Source organism: Elephas maximus, chromosome 5 (assembly GCF_024166365.1).
Source record: "Elephas maximus indicus isolate mEleMax1 chromosome 5, mEleMax1 primary haplotype, whole genome shotgun sequence".
In the NCBI taxonomy this organism is placed as follows: domain Eukaryota; kingdom Metazoa; phylum Chordata; class Mammalia; order Proboscidea; family Elephantidae; genus Elephas; species Elephas maximus.
In genome coordinates, this window is record NC_064823.1 from 149,315,583 (window position 1) to 149,332,438 (window position 16,856).

General features: G+C 44.3%; 1 protein-coding gene across 1 annotated transcript; it reads left to right on the plus strand.

Annotated features, from left to right (window-relative positions):
- Positions 1–8,776: 8,776 nt before the first annotated feature.
- Positions 8,777–12,374, plus strand: LOC126077591 (fibroblast growth factor-binding protein 1-like). The gene is made up of 2 exons (XM_049887110.1): positions 8,777–8,844; positions 11,304–12,374. The coding sequence occupies exon 2, from the start codon at positions 11,325–11,327 to the stop codon at positions 12,045–12,047; it is 723 nt and encodes a 240-aa protein (XP_049743067.1). The 5' UTR covers positions 8,777–8,844; positions 11,304–11,324; the 3' UTR covers positions 12,048–12,374.
- The last annotated feature ends 4,482 nt before the right edge of the window (positions 12,375–16,856 follow it).

Consider the following 16,856-nt stretch of genomic DNA (forward strand, 5'->3'; position numbering starts at 1 on the left):
AGAAACGTCTATTCAAGTCCTTTGTCCATTTTTTAATTGGGTGGTTTGTGTTCTGTTGTTGAGTTGTATCTTCCAAAAAGAGAAGACTTCTTTAAGTGATGCTTAAGACATTTGAGAATAAAATTCTTAAAAACAAAGTTATGAAAAACTCAGAGATGATCAAATAGCTAGCTTTGTAGAAAGAGTTTATTATAAAAGAGCTAGAAACATTTTTTTTTTAATATAAAGCTTTGAAACATCCCTATTGCTTGAGAAAAAAAAAAAAAAAACCCTGGTTGATATTAAGTTGAACCGTTTCAAATTGCTGATATTCCATCATTTTTCACCTATTGAAAAACAGCAGTTTTATTTGGCTTAACCAGTTTGCCCTAGACTACTAACCTAAAGGTTGGCGACTCAAATCCACCCCGTGGTGCCACAGAAGAAAACCCTGATGATTTGCTTCCATTAAGATTACAGCCAAGACAACCTTATGGATCAGTTCTACTCTGTAACACACGGGAACACTGTGAGTCAAAATCGACTCGAGGGCAACAGTGTTTTGGTTTAATACAAAAACTGTGGGTACCATTAAATGGATTCAGAATTGGAACCAAACATTACATAATGTGTCTAATAAAACGGGCTCAATACCATGCAGTGTGAAGCAGGGTTCTTTTATTAAGGCAATGTCTGTCAGTTGGTCGTACTGCGGTGGCCTGTGTGTTGCTGTGATACTGGAAGATTTGCCACTGGTATTTCAAATACCAGCAGGGTCACCCTTGGAGGACTTGAAGCACTTACTGGTGAAGATCAAAAACCGCAGCGTTCAAAAGAAAGACCAGACTTACTGGCCTGACAGAGACTGGAGAAACCCTGAGAGCATAGCCCCCGGACACACTTTCAGCTCAGTAATGAGGCCACTCTGGAGGTTCACCCTTCAGCCAAAGATTGAACAGGCCCAAGGAACAAAACAAGACCAAGGGGGCGCACCAACCCTGGGGCAGCTATTGGAAGGTAGGAGGGAACAAGGAATCTGGTAACAGGGAACCCAGGGTTGAGAATGCAGTGTGTTGACATGCCATGGGGTTGTTAACCAACGTCATACCACAACGTGTATACTAACACTTTGTTCTGTAAACCTTCATCTAAAATTCAATAATAAATTAATTAATTAAATGAATTAAAAAAAAAAAAAACTTGCAGACTTCAGTATGGATTATACCTCAACATAAAACAAAAATCCTCACAACTGGACCAATAAGCAATATCACAGTAAATGAAGAAAAAAATTGAAGTCGTCAAGGATTTCATTTTACTTGGATCCATAATCAATGCCCATGGAAGCTACAGTCAGGAAATCAAATGACACCTTGCACTGGGCAAATCTGCTGCAAAAGATCTCTTTAAAGTGTTAAAAAGCAAAGATGTCACTTTAAGGTGCGTCTGACCCAAGCCACAGTATTTTCAATTGCCTCATATGCATGCAAAACCTGGACAATGAATAAGGAAGACTAAAGAAGAATTGATGCCTTTGAATTACGGTGTTGGCAAATAATATTGTCTTGGAACAAAAGAACAAATCTGCCTTGGAAAAAGTACAGCCAGAATGCTCATTAGAAGCAAGGATGGCAAGACTTCACCTCACGTACTTTGGACATGTTATCAGGAGGGATCAGTCCCTGGAGAAGGACATCGTGCTTGGTAAAGTCAGTGAAAAAAGACCCTCAGTGAGATGGATTGACACAGTAGCTGCAACAATGAGCTCAAGCATAACAACGATTGTGAGAATGGCGCGGGACCGGGCAGTGTTTCGTTCTGTTGTGCATAGGGTTGCTATGAGTCGGAACTAACTGAATGGCACCTAACAACAACAACACACTTTAATAGGCTTTCAATTTGCATTCATACCAGATGCTGCGCCAGCGGCTCTTCGCTGTCTCTTATTTTTCTAGTGAAGTAAAGCTTTAGCAGCACGTATCATTTCATTTGCAGGACAGGAATTCTGAAATCTCATAACTAATGAGTACTTACATCTGGAATGCAAATAGTGTTCAGGAGGCCTAAGGTGAGTGCTTTGAGCCAGACTAATTAGATTTTAGCTGATGTTTGTTTAGCTAATTTTTCCCTTTTCTGACAATGAATGAATTTTCAATGCACATTATTTGATCCACCAAATTAATATCATTTTGGTGCAATAATTCAGTATTTTCTACCGTCATGAAGTAATTTCTAAAGGAGGAATTGATTACTTACCAAGGTTGGCATGGCAATATGTCTCAGTCAAGAGCAGCCTCAAAGCTAGATCACAGCCACTGATATTATCTCAGCTGCTTGCACCTACAGGGGCCAGTCCTTTAGGTCAAGGGACTCTGGCAGTAACGTTCATTAGAGTAAAATCAGCTTTGAACTTGAAATCACCTGCCCGTGGCTGGACCGGGGGAGACATGCATTCAATTACCAGCCTTCACTGGTGGTTACCAATTGTGCCCAGACTTCCTTTGGCGCCCCAGACAAGAAACCAGTTAGGTATCATTTAAATTCTTTGATCAAAAGAAGAATGGCATAACCCCAATCTAGGCATGAGAAAAACACCAGACAAATTCCGATAGAAGGGTATTCATCGAAAACAAGGGAAATCGGAGAAACCACCCGTCAAGAGCATCCTAAGGACTCATGCCTACTATATATAACGTGGTAAGCTGGATGAAGAGCCCCTGGGTGTACAGATGGTTAATGTGCTCGGCTGCTAACCAAAAGGTTGGAAGTTCAAGTCCAACCAAAGGTGCTTCAGGGGAAAGGCTTGGTGATCTTCTGAAAAGTCAGCCATTGAAAACCCTATAGAGCGCAGCTCTACTCTGACACACGTGAAGTCACTGTGAGTCTAAGTCAACTCGATGGCAACTGGTTCTTTATCCTGGATGAGAGTCTGAAACAGAAAAGGGTATTAGGTACAAATTAAGAAAATCTGGGTAAAGAATGGATTTAATTTATAATGATGCATCAATATTGGGTGGCGCAGTGGATTAAGTGCTCAGCTGCTAACCGAAAGGTTGGCAGTTTGAACCCACCAGCTGCTCTGTGGAAGAAAGATGTGGTAGTCTGCTTCTATAAAGATTTACAGCCTCGGAAACCCTATGGAGCAGTTCTACTCTGTCCTACAGGGTCGCTGTGAATCAGAACTGGCTCGACAGTAAGGAGTTTGATGTTTTGGTGTTTAGTTGTGATGAACGTGGAAGACTGAGTTGGAAAGGCTGCTGAGGCTGTATGCAGGTTCAGCAAAAAGAATGCCCTCCACCATTAATTAGCAATGTCTGCCAAAGGCACTGGAGAGGAAAATGATGATGTGTGGGTTTCACAGTTTTCATCCTTAGCCTTTAGGATAAAGTCTAAAATCTTCAGCGTTAACATCCAAGACCTTTCGTTGTCTTTCCAATCTTACCTTCCACTTTGTCCTGTCACGAAACTTTTTCAGGCCACTAGTTTACTTACTGGTCCTCAAACAGATTAGGAATATTTCTATCACTATGAGATTGAAATGGCTCCCCTAATTACCTAAATTGTACCAAACCTGAAGGAATTCTTTCTCGACCAGTTAGTCAACTAGCCTGAAATTCCTCTAGAGCTTATCATTTTTTTTTATTTCCCACATTTATTGAGTACTAGCCTTTCTTCCTTCTGTGGAGAACAGAAATCCCTTATCCTGTTGAGATCTGTACCTCCTCTGCTTCAGGCTGTCAAGATCCCTGAGTGGTACAATGGTTTGCCCTTGACTACTAACTGAAAGGTTGGTGGTTTGAACCCACCCCGTGGAGCTACAGAAGAAAGTCCTGGTTTTTTGCTTCCATAAAGATTATAGCCAATATGACAAATCCAACAAAGGCCTAATCTCTAAAATCTGCAGGAAAATCCAATGCCTCTATGACAAAAAGACAAATAATCCAGTGAAAAAATAGGCAAAGGTAATGAACAGGCACTTCACCAAAGGAGACATTCAAGTGGCTAACAGACACATGAGGAAATGCTCTCGATCACTAGCCATTAGAGAAAAGCAAATCAAAACCACAATGAGATACCATCTTATCTCGGCATTACTGGCATGAATCAAAAAAACAGAAAATAGCAAATGTTGGAGAGGCTGCAGGGAGATTAGGATTCTTATGCACTGCTGGTGGGAATGCAAAATGGTACAATCATTTTGAAAAACGATATGGTGCTTCCTTAGAAATCTAGAAATAGAAATGCCATATGATCCAGCAATCCCACTCCTAGCAATATATCCTAGAGAAATAAGAGCCATTGCATGAAGATACATGTGCACACCCATGTTCATTGCAACATTGTTCACAACAGCAAAAAGATGGAAACGACCTAGATCCCCATCAACAGATGAATGGATAAACAAACTGTGGTACATACGCACAATGGAGTACTATGAAACAATAAAGAACAATGATGAATCTGCAAAGCATCTCACAACATGGATGAATCTGGAGGTCATTATGCTGAGTGAAAGAAGTCAATCACAAAAGGATAAATATTTTATGAAGCCACTACTATTAAAACTCATGAAAAAGTTGACACACAAAAAGAAACAATCTTTGATAGTTAAGAGGGAGGGGAGGGGTGCGGGTGGAAAAACACTAAATAGACAATAGATAAGTGGTAACTTTGATGAAAGGTAAGACAGTACACAATACTGGGGAAACCAGCACAACTTGTCCAAGGTAAGGTCATAGAAGCTCCATAGACACACCCAAATTCCCTGAGGAACCAAATTACTGGCCTGAGGGACCAAATTACTGACCTGAGGGCTGTGGGGACCCTGATCTTGGGAACAGACAGCTCAATTGACATAACACAGTTTATAAAGAAAATGTTCTATATTCTACTTTGGTGAGTAGCATCTAGGGTCTTAAAAGTTTTTGAGCAGCCATATAAAATACTCCAGTGGTCTCACCCTGTCTGGAGCAAAGGAGAACAAAGAAAAGAAAAGACGTGAGGGAAAGATTAGTCCAAAGGACTAATGGACCCAAACTACCACAACTTCCACAAGACTGAGTCCAGTACAATTAGATGGTGGCCAGCTACCACCACCGACTGCTCTGACAGGGATCACAATAGAGGGTTCTGGACAGAGCTGGAGAAAAATGTAGAATAAAATTCTAACTCACAAAAAAAGACCAGCCTTACTTGCCTAACAGAGACTGGAGACCCAGAGAGTATGGCCTCTGGACACCCTTTTAGCTCAGTGCTGAAGTCACTCCTGAGGTTCACCTTTCAGCCAAAGATTAGACAAGCCCATAAAACAAAACAAGACTAAAGAGGCACACCAGCCCAGGGGCTAGAGCTAGAAGGCAGGAGGAGGCAGGAAAGCTGGTGTTAAGAAACTCAAGGTTGAGAAGTGGAGACTGTTGATATGTCCTGGGGTTGGTAACCAATATCACAAAACAATATGTGTACTAATAGTTTAATGAGAAGCTAGTTTGTTCTGTAAACTTTCATCTAAAGTACAATAAATAGGAAAAAAAAAAAAGATTATAGTCAAGAAAACCCTATGAACTGCAGTTCTATTCTGACACACATGGGGTTGCCAGGAATCAGAATCAACTCGACGGCAATGGGTTTGTTTGTGTTTTGATCAACCATGTATACACCACTCCCAGCAGTGAACGTAGTAATGGTACCAGGGATAGGTACTCTGAACGCTCTTCGGAGTTCATATGGATGCTGGGAAGATAAAAGTTCAAGTTCTTTTCTGTGGTGAATGCAAAGAACCTGCCTGAGAATGAAGTAAGACAGTGGAATGTGGAGAGAGACAATTTTAACCTTTGGATCCATGTGAGCTGGCCCCACTCTCTGAGTTTCCCAGTTATCTGAGCCAATAAATGTTTTTTCTATTCTAGTTTCTTTATTTTAAGCTAGTCGAAGTTGGGTTTCTCAACCTATTATTGAAATAATTGTGACCAAAACACCCACTACTCTATGCTAGCAATTGTTATGATTAATGGGAACATTAGGGGAGAGACAGGCTCATATCTAAGAAGCATATGACAATGTCTGAAGTATTCTGCTGGAAGGTTAATCACCAAATAGACCCAGGCCCAAAGCCAAGCTCTACCACTTGGACTCTGTGACGTTTGCCGAGGTACTCGGCCCACTCAAACCTCAGCTCCATGTTTATAACAAGAAGATAATGGACAGGCTCTCCTCATAGGACTCCTGTGAAAACTCAATGAGACTGTCCATAGTCAGTTCTCCAGGAGTTACTGATCCCCTGAGTCCTGAGGGAGCGGGGAGCAGTGGGCCCTGCGACAGCCAGAGCCTGCTGTGAACAGCCTTGTCTGGGGTTCCCGATCATCTCCCATTTCCAACGCAATGCACAAGTGTACCTTTTCTAAGTATGGCAAGATGTGGAAAATGTTGGAAACGTGGCCTCAGCAGAATGCTGGCACAGAGTAGGCACTCAGTAGACATGACTATGCATGACTTTCCATGAACACTGATGAGAAGGTGGGGCTGCATGGGGAAGGAGCAGGGGCCAAGCACACCAACAAAGATGACATTGTAGCTGGCCTTGAAGGATGAGCCATTGTTTGACTGGTGGAGAAGGACTGGAAGAGCATCCCAAGCAAAGGGAACAGCAGGGGCCAAGGCAGGAAGTGGGTGAGTGTATAGAATATTCAGGAGATGGTCGGATTGGACTCTGTGTGTATGTGTGTGTGTGTGTGTGTGTGTGTGTCTGGAAGTGAGCCTGGAATAACAGGCTAAGCAAATCCTGAAAAGGTCTACACAGCTGGTCTTATAATCTGGCCTCCCTCCCACCCCCATTATAGAATGGAAAGATCAAGGAGAAAGTTGAGGATGGGAGTCACAGGAAAGCTTATGGTCCATGGGAAGCCCATCGAGGAAGTATGTCATGCTGCCTGCCAAAACTTAGAGAAGCATTTCTCAGAAAAGATTCTGGTGTCCACATGTTTCCTTGTAATTGTGCATTCTGACCTAGAATATTTTTCCAGAAGGAATCTGGTTACCTCAGGAGATCAAGTAGAATTTCTCGTTTTGCAGATCCATATATCCCTTTTGGAACAAAGCAACTTTACCTTGCCTATGTCCAAATAATCTCCCAAAATACCAGTGCCCTTTTGTGGCGGTCAGGGGTTGAGTGGGGTGGTGGTAAGGCCAACGGGGATGGAACAGAAGGTGAATTTGCGTCAGTAGCCACCTCTAATGGAATTCATGCAAAGATTCCTTGAGTGAACTGGTCAACATCCATAGCACTGTGATCTTGGAATTCTCAGCAGGTGGATGGATCATGCATGGAATCCAACCATAGTTATAACTTCTGGCCTGTGTATTGTTGGACTCTTGCAGTATTTTTAGAAAAATTTGAATTAGATGCCAACCCAATTTCATATAAATAAATCTGGATTGGGAGCAACATTTTAAAAAATCAGAAAGTCTGCCAAGACTGAGCCTCTATCTCCATATTTCCTTAGTCTTTTGGAGCCGAGTGGTGACTGTCCCCTTTAGGCTGTCTCACTTCTCCAGTTTGCTGCAGTCTCCACCAATCCCTATTACTGCCTGTCCCAAAGCTGAGGGCTAGTTATCATTTATCATCACACTTTTGCTATTGTTTTTCTAACAGCTGAGTAAAGAAGAAAGCAAACACTTAATTTTGCCCAAATATCCATGAACAGTGAGATGATAAAATATAGTGAGGCTCACATCTTTGTGAAAGTGTGTCTCTTTGTATATGTTTAATATGTAAACAATATATGCCTGCTTAAAGAATATAACTTACAACCCCATTATGAAAAAATGTGTTCTGTTTCACTTTATGTTAACAGCTCAGCTCCACTACGAAATTTGGTTGCACCTTTAAAAGAGGTACTGTTATGGTCAGCAATCTGTAGATGAGATGGTGGATGTTCAGAGAGGTTAAGCAGTTTGGGAAAGGTCACACAGCTAAACAAATGCATTCACCAGGATCCAATCTAGTTCTTTCTGGCACCAGGATATTACCCATAGCAGGTTGTCCTGAGTAATACTCCTGCACATGATCTGAAGGTGAGTGTCTTCAACAGAAGTCCCCAGATCAAGAATCCCCTCTTTGTTAGACTCTCAGCACCCAGGGAATCTTCTGCCCACACCAGTAACTTAAGATGGATCAGTAAAAACAAAGACTCAGAAACCAAGATGGCTTTTTCAACTTCAGTCGTTCATTCCCCAAATATTTAATGAGGAGGGCAGGTAGGATGAGATCAGACCATGAGTGCAGAGAGTTCTGGGTTTGAATTCTGGGCTCCTCCTCTGCTAGGTCTGTGATCTCGGACAAGCAGGTGAGTATCTCTGAGCTCCAATTTCGACATCTATGTGATAGGAAGAATCGTAACAGTATCATAAGATAGACTGGATGTGATTGAGGATTAAATGAGAGCTTTCGGGAAAAATGAACCCAGTATGGTGTTTGGCAGCTATGATTATGATTATTGTTATGACTCCCCCTGCAGATAGCACTGCTGGAATCCTCGCCCCATCAAGGAGGGTCTTTGCAAAGCTGAGCTGTGCTCCTATCTTGGCTGTAGGGTGGAAGGAAAGGGCTTGGCAGAAGCAAATTTAAAGACATATATGTAACCCCATCCCAGAGCAAGTTCTCTGGAGGAAACAGCAGCGGAGGTGTGGCCGGGAGGAGTGGGAGTAAAACACCACAGGTATGTGTTGTAATAACTCAGCCGGCTTGCACTTTTAAGTAAATAGCCTTCCCTGCCTCACGGTGCAGATCCATCAGCGGTGGTGGCAAGCCTGAGCTTTCACTCTACCTTCAGGGATTACACCGACCCGCAGCCTCAGGACAAGGACAAGGTAAGAGCCTCACTCTCTTAATATTTTCTGACCTGCTCCCTGCCTGCTCCACACAAGGACTTCGAGTTTCTTGGGTAGGGAACCTGTTGGGGACTGGGTCCCTAAACTGTGAAAATGAGTGGGTCTTCGTCTGGCATCTGGTCTCCAATCTCAGCTCTTCATTGCTGGAGAGATCACGCTCCCGTGACTGTCCCCTGCCCCCGCGCCCCCTTACTGAGGGGAACCCATACACACAGGGTACAAATGCAATCAGGTCCATTTCCTGGACCTGCTTCTTTTTCAGACAAAATTTTGTACTTTCTTTTTAAACGGAGCACGGACCATCTGAAATATCACCATAAGCTATGCCAGACGAAACACGATAGACCTCACAATTGCTTTTTATTTATTGCCAATATTTTTCAAATGGCAGAGTAAGAGTAAAAGGCAAGAAGTGATGGAAGAGGGGTGGTAGAAAAGACCAAAGAGATGCTTACAGGCTCCCCATCCCAGTCTTTGCCACCTGCCCACAGTGGGATCTTGAGCAATTTACTTACCTGGCTGAGCCTTAACTGCCACATCTATTACTGGCAGGTGCTACTATTAATAGCCGCCAGGCAGGGTTCTCGTGTGGGTTAATCAAGGGAAGAGTCAAATGCTGGACCGGTGCTTTGTCCCTGTGTTCTGTCGAGTCAGTTCTGACTCATAGCGACCTTATAGGACAGAGTAGAACTGCCCCAGAGGGTTTCCAACGCTGTAATCTAAACAGACGCAGACTGCCACACGTGGGTTTGAACCTCCAACCTTTCAGTTAACAGCCGAGCTATATCCATTGCTGCCTGACTCACGGGACCCCATGTGTGCATAGTAGAACTGCACTCCATCAGTTTTTCAAGGCTGTGATCTTTTGGAAACAGATCTCCAGGGACTTTCTTCCGAGGCACTTCTGGGTGGGTTCGAATTGCCAACCTTTCACTTAGTGGTAGAGTGCCTGATCATTTGTACCACTCAGGGACTCTGCTTAGCACATACAAAAACAAAATCAAACCCATTGCTGTTGAGTTAATTCCGACTCATAGCAACCCTACAGGACAGAGTAGAAGTGCCCAATAGGGTTTCCAAAGCTGTAACCTTTACAGAAGCAGACTGCCACAACTTTTCTCCCATAGAATGGCTGGTGGGTGCAAACTGCTGACCTTTCAGTTAGCAGTCAAGCGCTTAATCACTGCGCCACCAGGGCTCCTTGCTTTACACACCCAAAAATCAAACCTATGATTGCTATCCAGTCGATTCCACCTCATAGCAACCCTATAGGACAGAGTAGAAGTGCCCCATAGGATATCTGAGTAGCTGGTGGATTTGGACTGCTGACCTTTTGGTTAATAACAGAGCTCTTAACCACTGAGTCACCAGGGCTCTGCTTAACAAATACCCCCAAAATCAAACCTATTGTCATCGAGTTGATTCTGACTCTAGTAGGTGTCAAATTGAAATGGTACACTTCTCCTTAAGGGTGGATTTTTTATTGCCCATCTGATTAAATTCACACAGTTTAGTCTGGCCTTTAAGACCACCCTATTTAGTCAATGATTTATTTTTAAAAGTATTGATTGAGGCTTTCAATATGCCCAACACTGGGCTCCAGAAATCAATTAGACATGGTCCTTGCCTTCAACCTTGTAGCCTAAGTACTCGGGTTGAAATTCACTCCTCTCCACCCTGGCTCCCTTTGTCCTGGTAAAGCTGGAAAACTTTCTCAACTTTATGCCTTTCTTTAACCTCTTATTTACTCCCAGGATCCCTGCCCCCATCTCAGTGTGTCCAAACCCCATCCATGTTTAACATCGGGTCAAACATCACCTTTAGTGACACTTTCATGACTCTTACGGTGTCCTTTCTCATAGTGGTTACCTGAGCTCAGGTAGAATTGTAAGAAACCCAGCCTACTGGAGCTGGGAGAGAAAAAAAAAATTTTTTTTGCCTGACACCTTGACTTCTAGATAAAGGAACTGAGATCCCGAGAGGAAGAGTGGCAAATGGAAGGCAGAGTTGGGACCGACTCCCTGGTCAATGCCTTTCTTAGTAACCTCTAAGCCACTTACAACCTCCTAAAGATGTATGTTCAGCATCTAGCCTGGTGCACAGCATGTAGTCGCTGTCTAAAATGCTTGGTGAGTGAGTGAATGAAGGAGTGAATGAGTGAACAAAGACAGGAGTGAATGAGTGAGAGTTAATGAGGCTCAGAGAATGAGTGAAGGAAGGGAGGAAGGAACCGTAGTCATTGGTGATACTCAAAGGAAAAGTCAAGCGGAAACGGGAGTAGACAGGCTGCTGGTCTAGTCTTCCCAGGAGCCAGAGAGGCTCTCCTTCTCACGCATGAAGCAGGCAGGTCTGTGTCAGGGTAGGAGGGAGGGATAGCCTGCAGCCCTGCTCTGCTGAACCGCTGCCCAACGCTGACTCACCTGCCATTTGTCAAACAGGTTCCTCCCCAAGCTGAAGCTATGAGGATCCAGAGCCTCGCCCTGCTCTCCTTCCTCCTTCTGGCAGCTCAGATGCTCTTGGTGGAAGGCAAAAAGGAAAGAAGCAGGAAGAAGGGACATGGTCTGGGACACAGAAGCCAGCCACACATGCGCCCGGCTAAGGGCCGCTTTCTCACCCCAGACCAAGCAGAATGTAAATGGGCTGTGATGGAGGAGGGCAACGGGGCCACACTGAAGGTTGAATGCACCAGAGCAGAAAACCACTTCTCCTGTTACTTTGCCGGCAATCCGCACTCATGCCCAGAGTTTGTGAAAAAAAAGAGGGTCTACTGGAAACAAATTGGCCGGAACCTAGCACAGCAGATGAACATCTGTGAGACCTCCCAGAACGTCCTGAAGACCAAGCTGTGTGGAAAGGAGTTTCCGGAAGCCCATCTCAAGATGGTGAACTCCACTCTGATCGAAAAAAAGGAATTCACAGAGAAGTCTGTACAGCCAGCTGTGGTTCCAGAGACCAAAATGATGACCACCACTACCACCCCAAAGCCCACTGTGGTCCTTGAGACCAAAGAGACCACCCCAGCAGACGACCAACAGCAGACCATGGGCATCAATGGCCCTGAGTGCGAGCAGGACCCTGACATCCAGTACCAGAGGAAGGTGGCTGAGGAGTACTGTGGGGAATCCTGGGCCTCCTTCTGCAAATTCTTCCTCACCATGTTCCAGGACAAACCATGCTCCTGAGGTCAAAGAGAATGGAGTCCGTCGCCGTCCAAGACCTGCTGCACGCTGTAAAGCTCTCCAGATTCCTGTTAGATATCAACTGTGGTGCTGTGGAAGGGAGTGCAGCACAGTATTTAAATAGGTTTTGTCATTTTTGGTTTTGTGTTTGGCATTTGCCTTGTATTCACTCCCTTGGATGTGAGGTTTTCAGAGGCTGTTGACCTCAGTGTACATCTCCAAGGCCCATAACATTTTGTGAAGATGACCAGGGAGGGCCTGTCTTTGAGCTAAACTCGCCACCGTGATGATTTCAGTGTAAATATACTTTTTGCTGAATTAACAAAGATAATAAAGCCCTGGGCATTTTTCAGAAATACCTTCAGTCGTTGTTTGGTTCCAAATGAACTCATGGCTCATTATAAACCAGCCCCTATAGATCAGTAGAAAGAATATTGAAGGAATGTCTTCCTGCTCCCCAACCCCATCCATCCCGAGTCAACCCTTAACCTAACCAATTCCAGAATGCCTATCTCTATCATTTCATTTATCTGTCTGTGGTGCTTGATGCTTTGTTTGTTCCTGCTGCTTCACATGCAGGAAGCCTGCCTGCAGGAGCTCATTTCTGGCCTGGAGGAAGAGAGGCCTGGGTAGGTACAGTGCCCTGTGATGGGGGCTACAATGGGAGGGGGAGAAAAATGGCATGGAAAACCCGAAAGACAAGACAGAACTCCTCGAAGACCTGGCGTTGAGCTTCACAGAGGAGGTGATATTGCAGCTGGGTTTAGAAGAGAAGATAGGAGCCCTTGAGGCAGAAGAAGGGGTAGAATGAGGACACTTTAGGCACAGAGGGCAGCATGTACAAAAGCAAAGAACTGTGAAAGTTCTGGAAGCTGGTAGAGATGAGGTAGCCGTAATGCAGGTGGGATGCAGGGATGAGACTGTTATTATTCATTTACATTTTATTATGAAATAAGGATATGAAAGTGTCTTAATTAATTCGTTGGGGAATGCGAAGGGAGTCTTGGGAGACCATGGTTAGGGAAGAAGAGGATCGGGCCCCAAAGTTTGTCTTGTCTACTTGCCCTGGACAGGCCTTATCTGCACTGATCAGCTTAAAAAATTGTATAAACTCTCCTGGAGGATGAACTGTCCCCATTTCCTTGTCACAACTCTACAAAGAGGGAAATATAGGGAGCAGAAGTTGGTAAGAGCACTGCCCTTTGGTGTCTAGGTGACGGGGGGAATGGGCCGTAGAGGGGAAGGGAAGTCTTTCACACTCACCAGTTTACCACGGGGTCCACTGAAGGTTGTCAGTGGCAAATCCAGAATGTGACAGTGTCAGAATGATACCGGGTATCGTGACCATCATTACCAACTTAAACATCATCCCCATCAAAATGAACATTTTTCATTTGCTATGTGCCAGGCACAGTACTAAGCTCTTTCTATGTACGCATTACCCATTCACTCATACCCGTTATGTACACATTTACCCATGCATTCATTCAACAGATATTTAGTAGCACCTATTTTTTTTTTTATTCTTAGGGTCGCTATGAGTCGGAATCGACCTGATGGCATTGGGTTTTTTTATTCTTGCCAGGCTCTGTTCTAGGTGCTAGAGATATGGCAGTGCACGGAGATAGATGCTCTGCCTCATGGAACTTACCAGTGGAGAGAGTGACAAGCTCACGGGTATGCAAGAGGTAGAGAAAAAAAAAAAAAAATCCAGCAGGGGACAGGGACAGAAGTGAGAGAGAGTGGCCAGTTTCAGATGGGGAATTCAGGGGGTGCCTCTCTGGGGAGGTAACTTTCGAGCCTAGGCCTGAATCAAGTAAAGAACTGAGCCAGGTGACTACCTGGGGCAAGAATGTTCCAAACCATTGGCAAAAATGCCTGAAATTAATTCATTGACTTATTCCCTACTACGAGCTCTTAGGACAGTGCCAGCACTGTTCTAGGGGCAGGAAATGAAACCAAAAAACCAAACCCACTACCATCGAGTTGATTCAGACTCATAGCAACCCTATAAGACAGAGTAGAACTGCCCCATAGGGTTTTCAAGGTTGTAATCTTTATGGAAACAGACTGCCACATCTTTCTCCCTCGGAATGGTTAGTGGGTTTGAATTGCCAAGCTTTTCGTTAGCAGCCGAGCACTTAGCCACTGGGCCACCAGGGCAGGAAATAGCAGCAAATGAAAAAGAAAACAATGTCTGTCTTCATGGTGCTTACATTCCAATGACTGGTACCATGCTTGGTAAGTTTGAGATACGCCACAGATCCCAGCATCAGAGCAGGATGGGGTCCAGGGACCTGTATGCCTTATCCCTTCCCCTAGGAGAACTGAACCAATATCCAAGGCCCTCCCCAAGCTCTTGTAGCCATACCATGAGGAGGACATTTTTCAAGGGCATCCATCAAAACCAGCCCTCAAAGTCTACGTAAGTGCTCAGCCCTTTGGACTTCCTTGCCCTCTCATGCATCTCAGTTTAGCATAGCTCGAGCTTAAAAAGGAGTCCCAGGTGGTGCAAATGGATCCCTGGGCTACTTACCCAGAGCATCTGGAAAGAAAAGCCTAGAGATTTACTTCAGAAAAACCAGCATTTGCAAACCCATGGAGTGCAGTTCTACTCTGAAGCACACGGGGTCACCATGAGTCAGAACGGATGCAATGGCAATGATTTTGCTCTCGATTTTGAGATAGAAATGGACTATTAAACTCTTCCAGAGGTCATTAAAAAATAACCCTGATAATCTTCTGGCCTGGGTTGGTATAAACCTTGGAAAACCAACCCGAAGCCTTCTTATGATCCCTTCTAGCCCATGATATCGCTGACTTTTCTAGTTCACACTCATGGCCTTTGGCCTCTGAAAGAATTGGGAGGAGTTTTGTCTTCCAACATGGTGGAGTCAGCCGGACCTGGGTTAGAGGTTTGTATCTCTTAATTACTAATGTCCCAGGGCCAATTATTTAACCTTCTGTGTCCCAGTCAGCTCATCTCTCATATAGGGCTGGTGAAACTCACCTTTAAGGGTTGTCAGACTGACATATACCTAAAGCACTAGTGTCCCAACACTTACATGGTAAGTATTCTACAAAAGTGATCATTAAAGTCCATAACACAACACTGGATTGTGGAAGGACATAAAATATTTCCATGTACAAAACTTTCAATTGGGAGTTTTTTTTTTTCTTTCTTTCTTTCTTTCTTTCTAGTACAATAAGGAGAGGCATCATCAGATGATTGAAATGGTTAATGTGCTCGGCTACTAACTGAAAGGTTAGAGGGTCAAGTCTATCCAGAGGCTCCTTGAAAGAAAAGCCTGGCGATCTACTTCCGAAAAGCCCTACGGAGCACTTTTACTCTGACATACATGGGGTCCCCGTGAATTGGAATCAACCCAAAGGCAACTGGTTAATAGCTAGCGATATAATAAAGGGGCAGGAACCAGCATTCCTGATCACCTGCTCTGTACCAGTCGCTTTACCTCCGTTATCTTTTTTAACTGCCCCAACAACCCTGCCTGGTGGGTGTTAACCCTCATTTTTTAGGTGAGGGAACTGAGGCTCAGGGAAGTAAGAAACTGCCAGGGTCATGAAGCCTGTAAGTGGCAGAGTCTGTAACTGAAAAAGCCCAGATCAGGAGATTCCCAAGACCTCCTGCCTCTAAAACAAAACCAAACCCACTGCCATTAGGTTGATTCCGACTCTTGGTAGCCCCATGGGTTACTGGGGTTCTGTGGAGTAGAATTAATCTGCAAGGTTTAGTTCTTGGCTGTAATCTTTACAGAAGCAGGTGGCCAGGCCTTCCTTCCATGGCACCATTGGGTGGGTTTGAACCACCAACTTTTAGGTTAGTAGTTGAGCGCAAACTGCTTGCACCACCCAGGGACCCCAAGCTCCTGATTTCCTTCATTTGATGAAAGAAGAGTGACATTTATGTTCTTTAGACATGGACCTTGCTGGCACAGTGGTTAAGTGTTCGGCTACTTATCAAAAGGTCAGCAGTTCGAATCCGCCAGCCGCTCCTTGGAAACCCTATGGGCCGGGCAGTTCTACTCTGTCCTGTAGGTGGGTATGAGTTGGAATCAACTCGACAGCCAGGAGTTTTGGTCTGGTTTTTTTCAGACATGGACCAAACCTGAATGTGAGCCGGATCCTTCAGTCCTTCTAGAAGCCAGCACTCGTGCTCAACCTTCCACCATAGTCACATCCTCAGCATGCAAGTGTTCAACACAGTAAAAAGAAAAAAAAGACTCTTAACTAAATCATTTAGCTCAATAGATAAGCAATGTCTGCATTGAGCACTGGGCCCTAATGAGATTGAAATGGCAACACTAACTCTAAAGGGCAGAGAGTATACCTTAACGGTGAAACAATAGGGGCGGAGAATGGTGACACAATTTGAAGTATGTAACCTATGTCAATGAACTGTATGTGTAAAAATTGTTAAACGAGTGCATGATTTATTGTGTGTATTTTCAGCAAAAAAATGAAGACACCAGGAATTTTATTAGCTTCTATCCAGCGTGGCTCTCTATATATTCTCTATGAGGACTTTCTGGATATGAAGTAGAAGAATCAGCTTTTGAGTACGAAGGAGGAGTGTGTGTATGCATGTTCGTGTACATGCGTGTGTATATGTGTGCCTGTGAGCATGCACGTGTGTGTGTGTTTGTGTGTGTGTGTTCTTTACGAAATGATTCCCTTTGATGGCTGGAGCTAGGAAGCTTTCAGGTAGGTAAGAAGTGCTAAAGATGGCATGTCTGTGTGCCCCAAAGCCACTGAGCAGCAGGATGTCTTTCCTCCTTGGTGAAACCACAGCTC

Excerpts from the sequence above, each read along its gene's own strand:
- LOC126077591 (XM_049887110.1), top strand. The coding sequence starts at position 11,325 with ATGAGGATCCAGAGCCTCGCCCTGCTCTCCTTCCTCCTTCTGGCAGCT.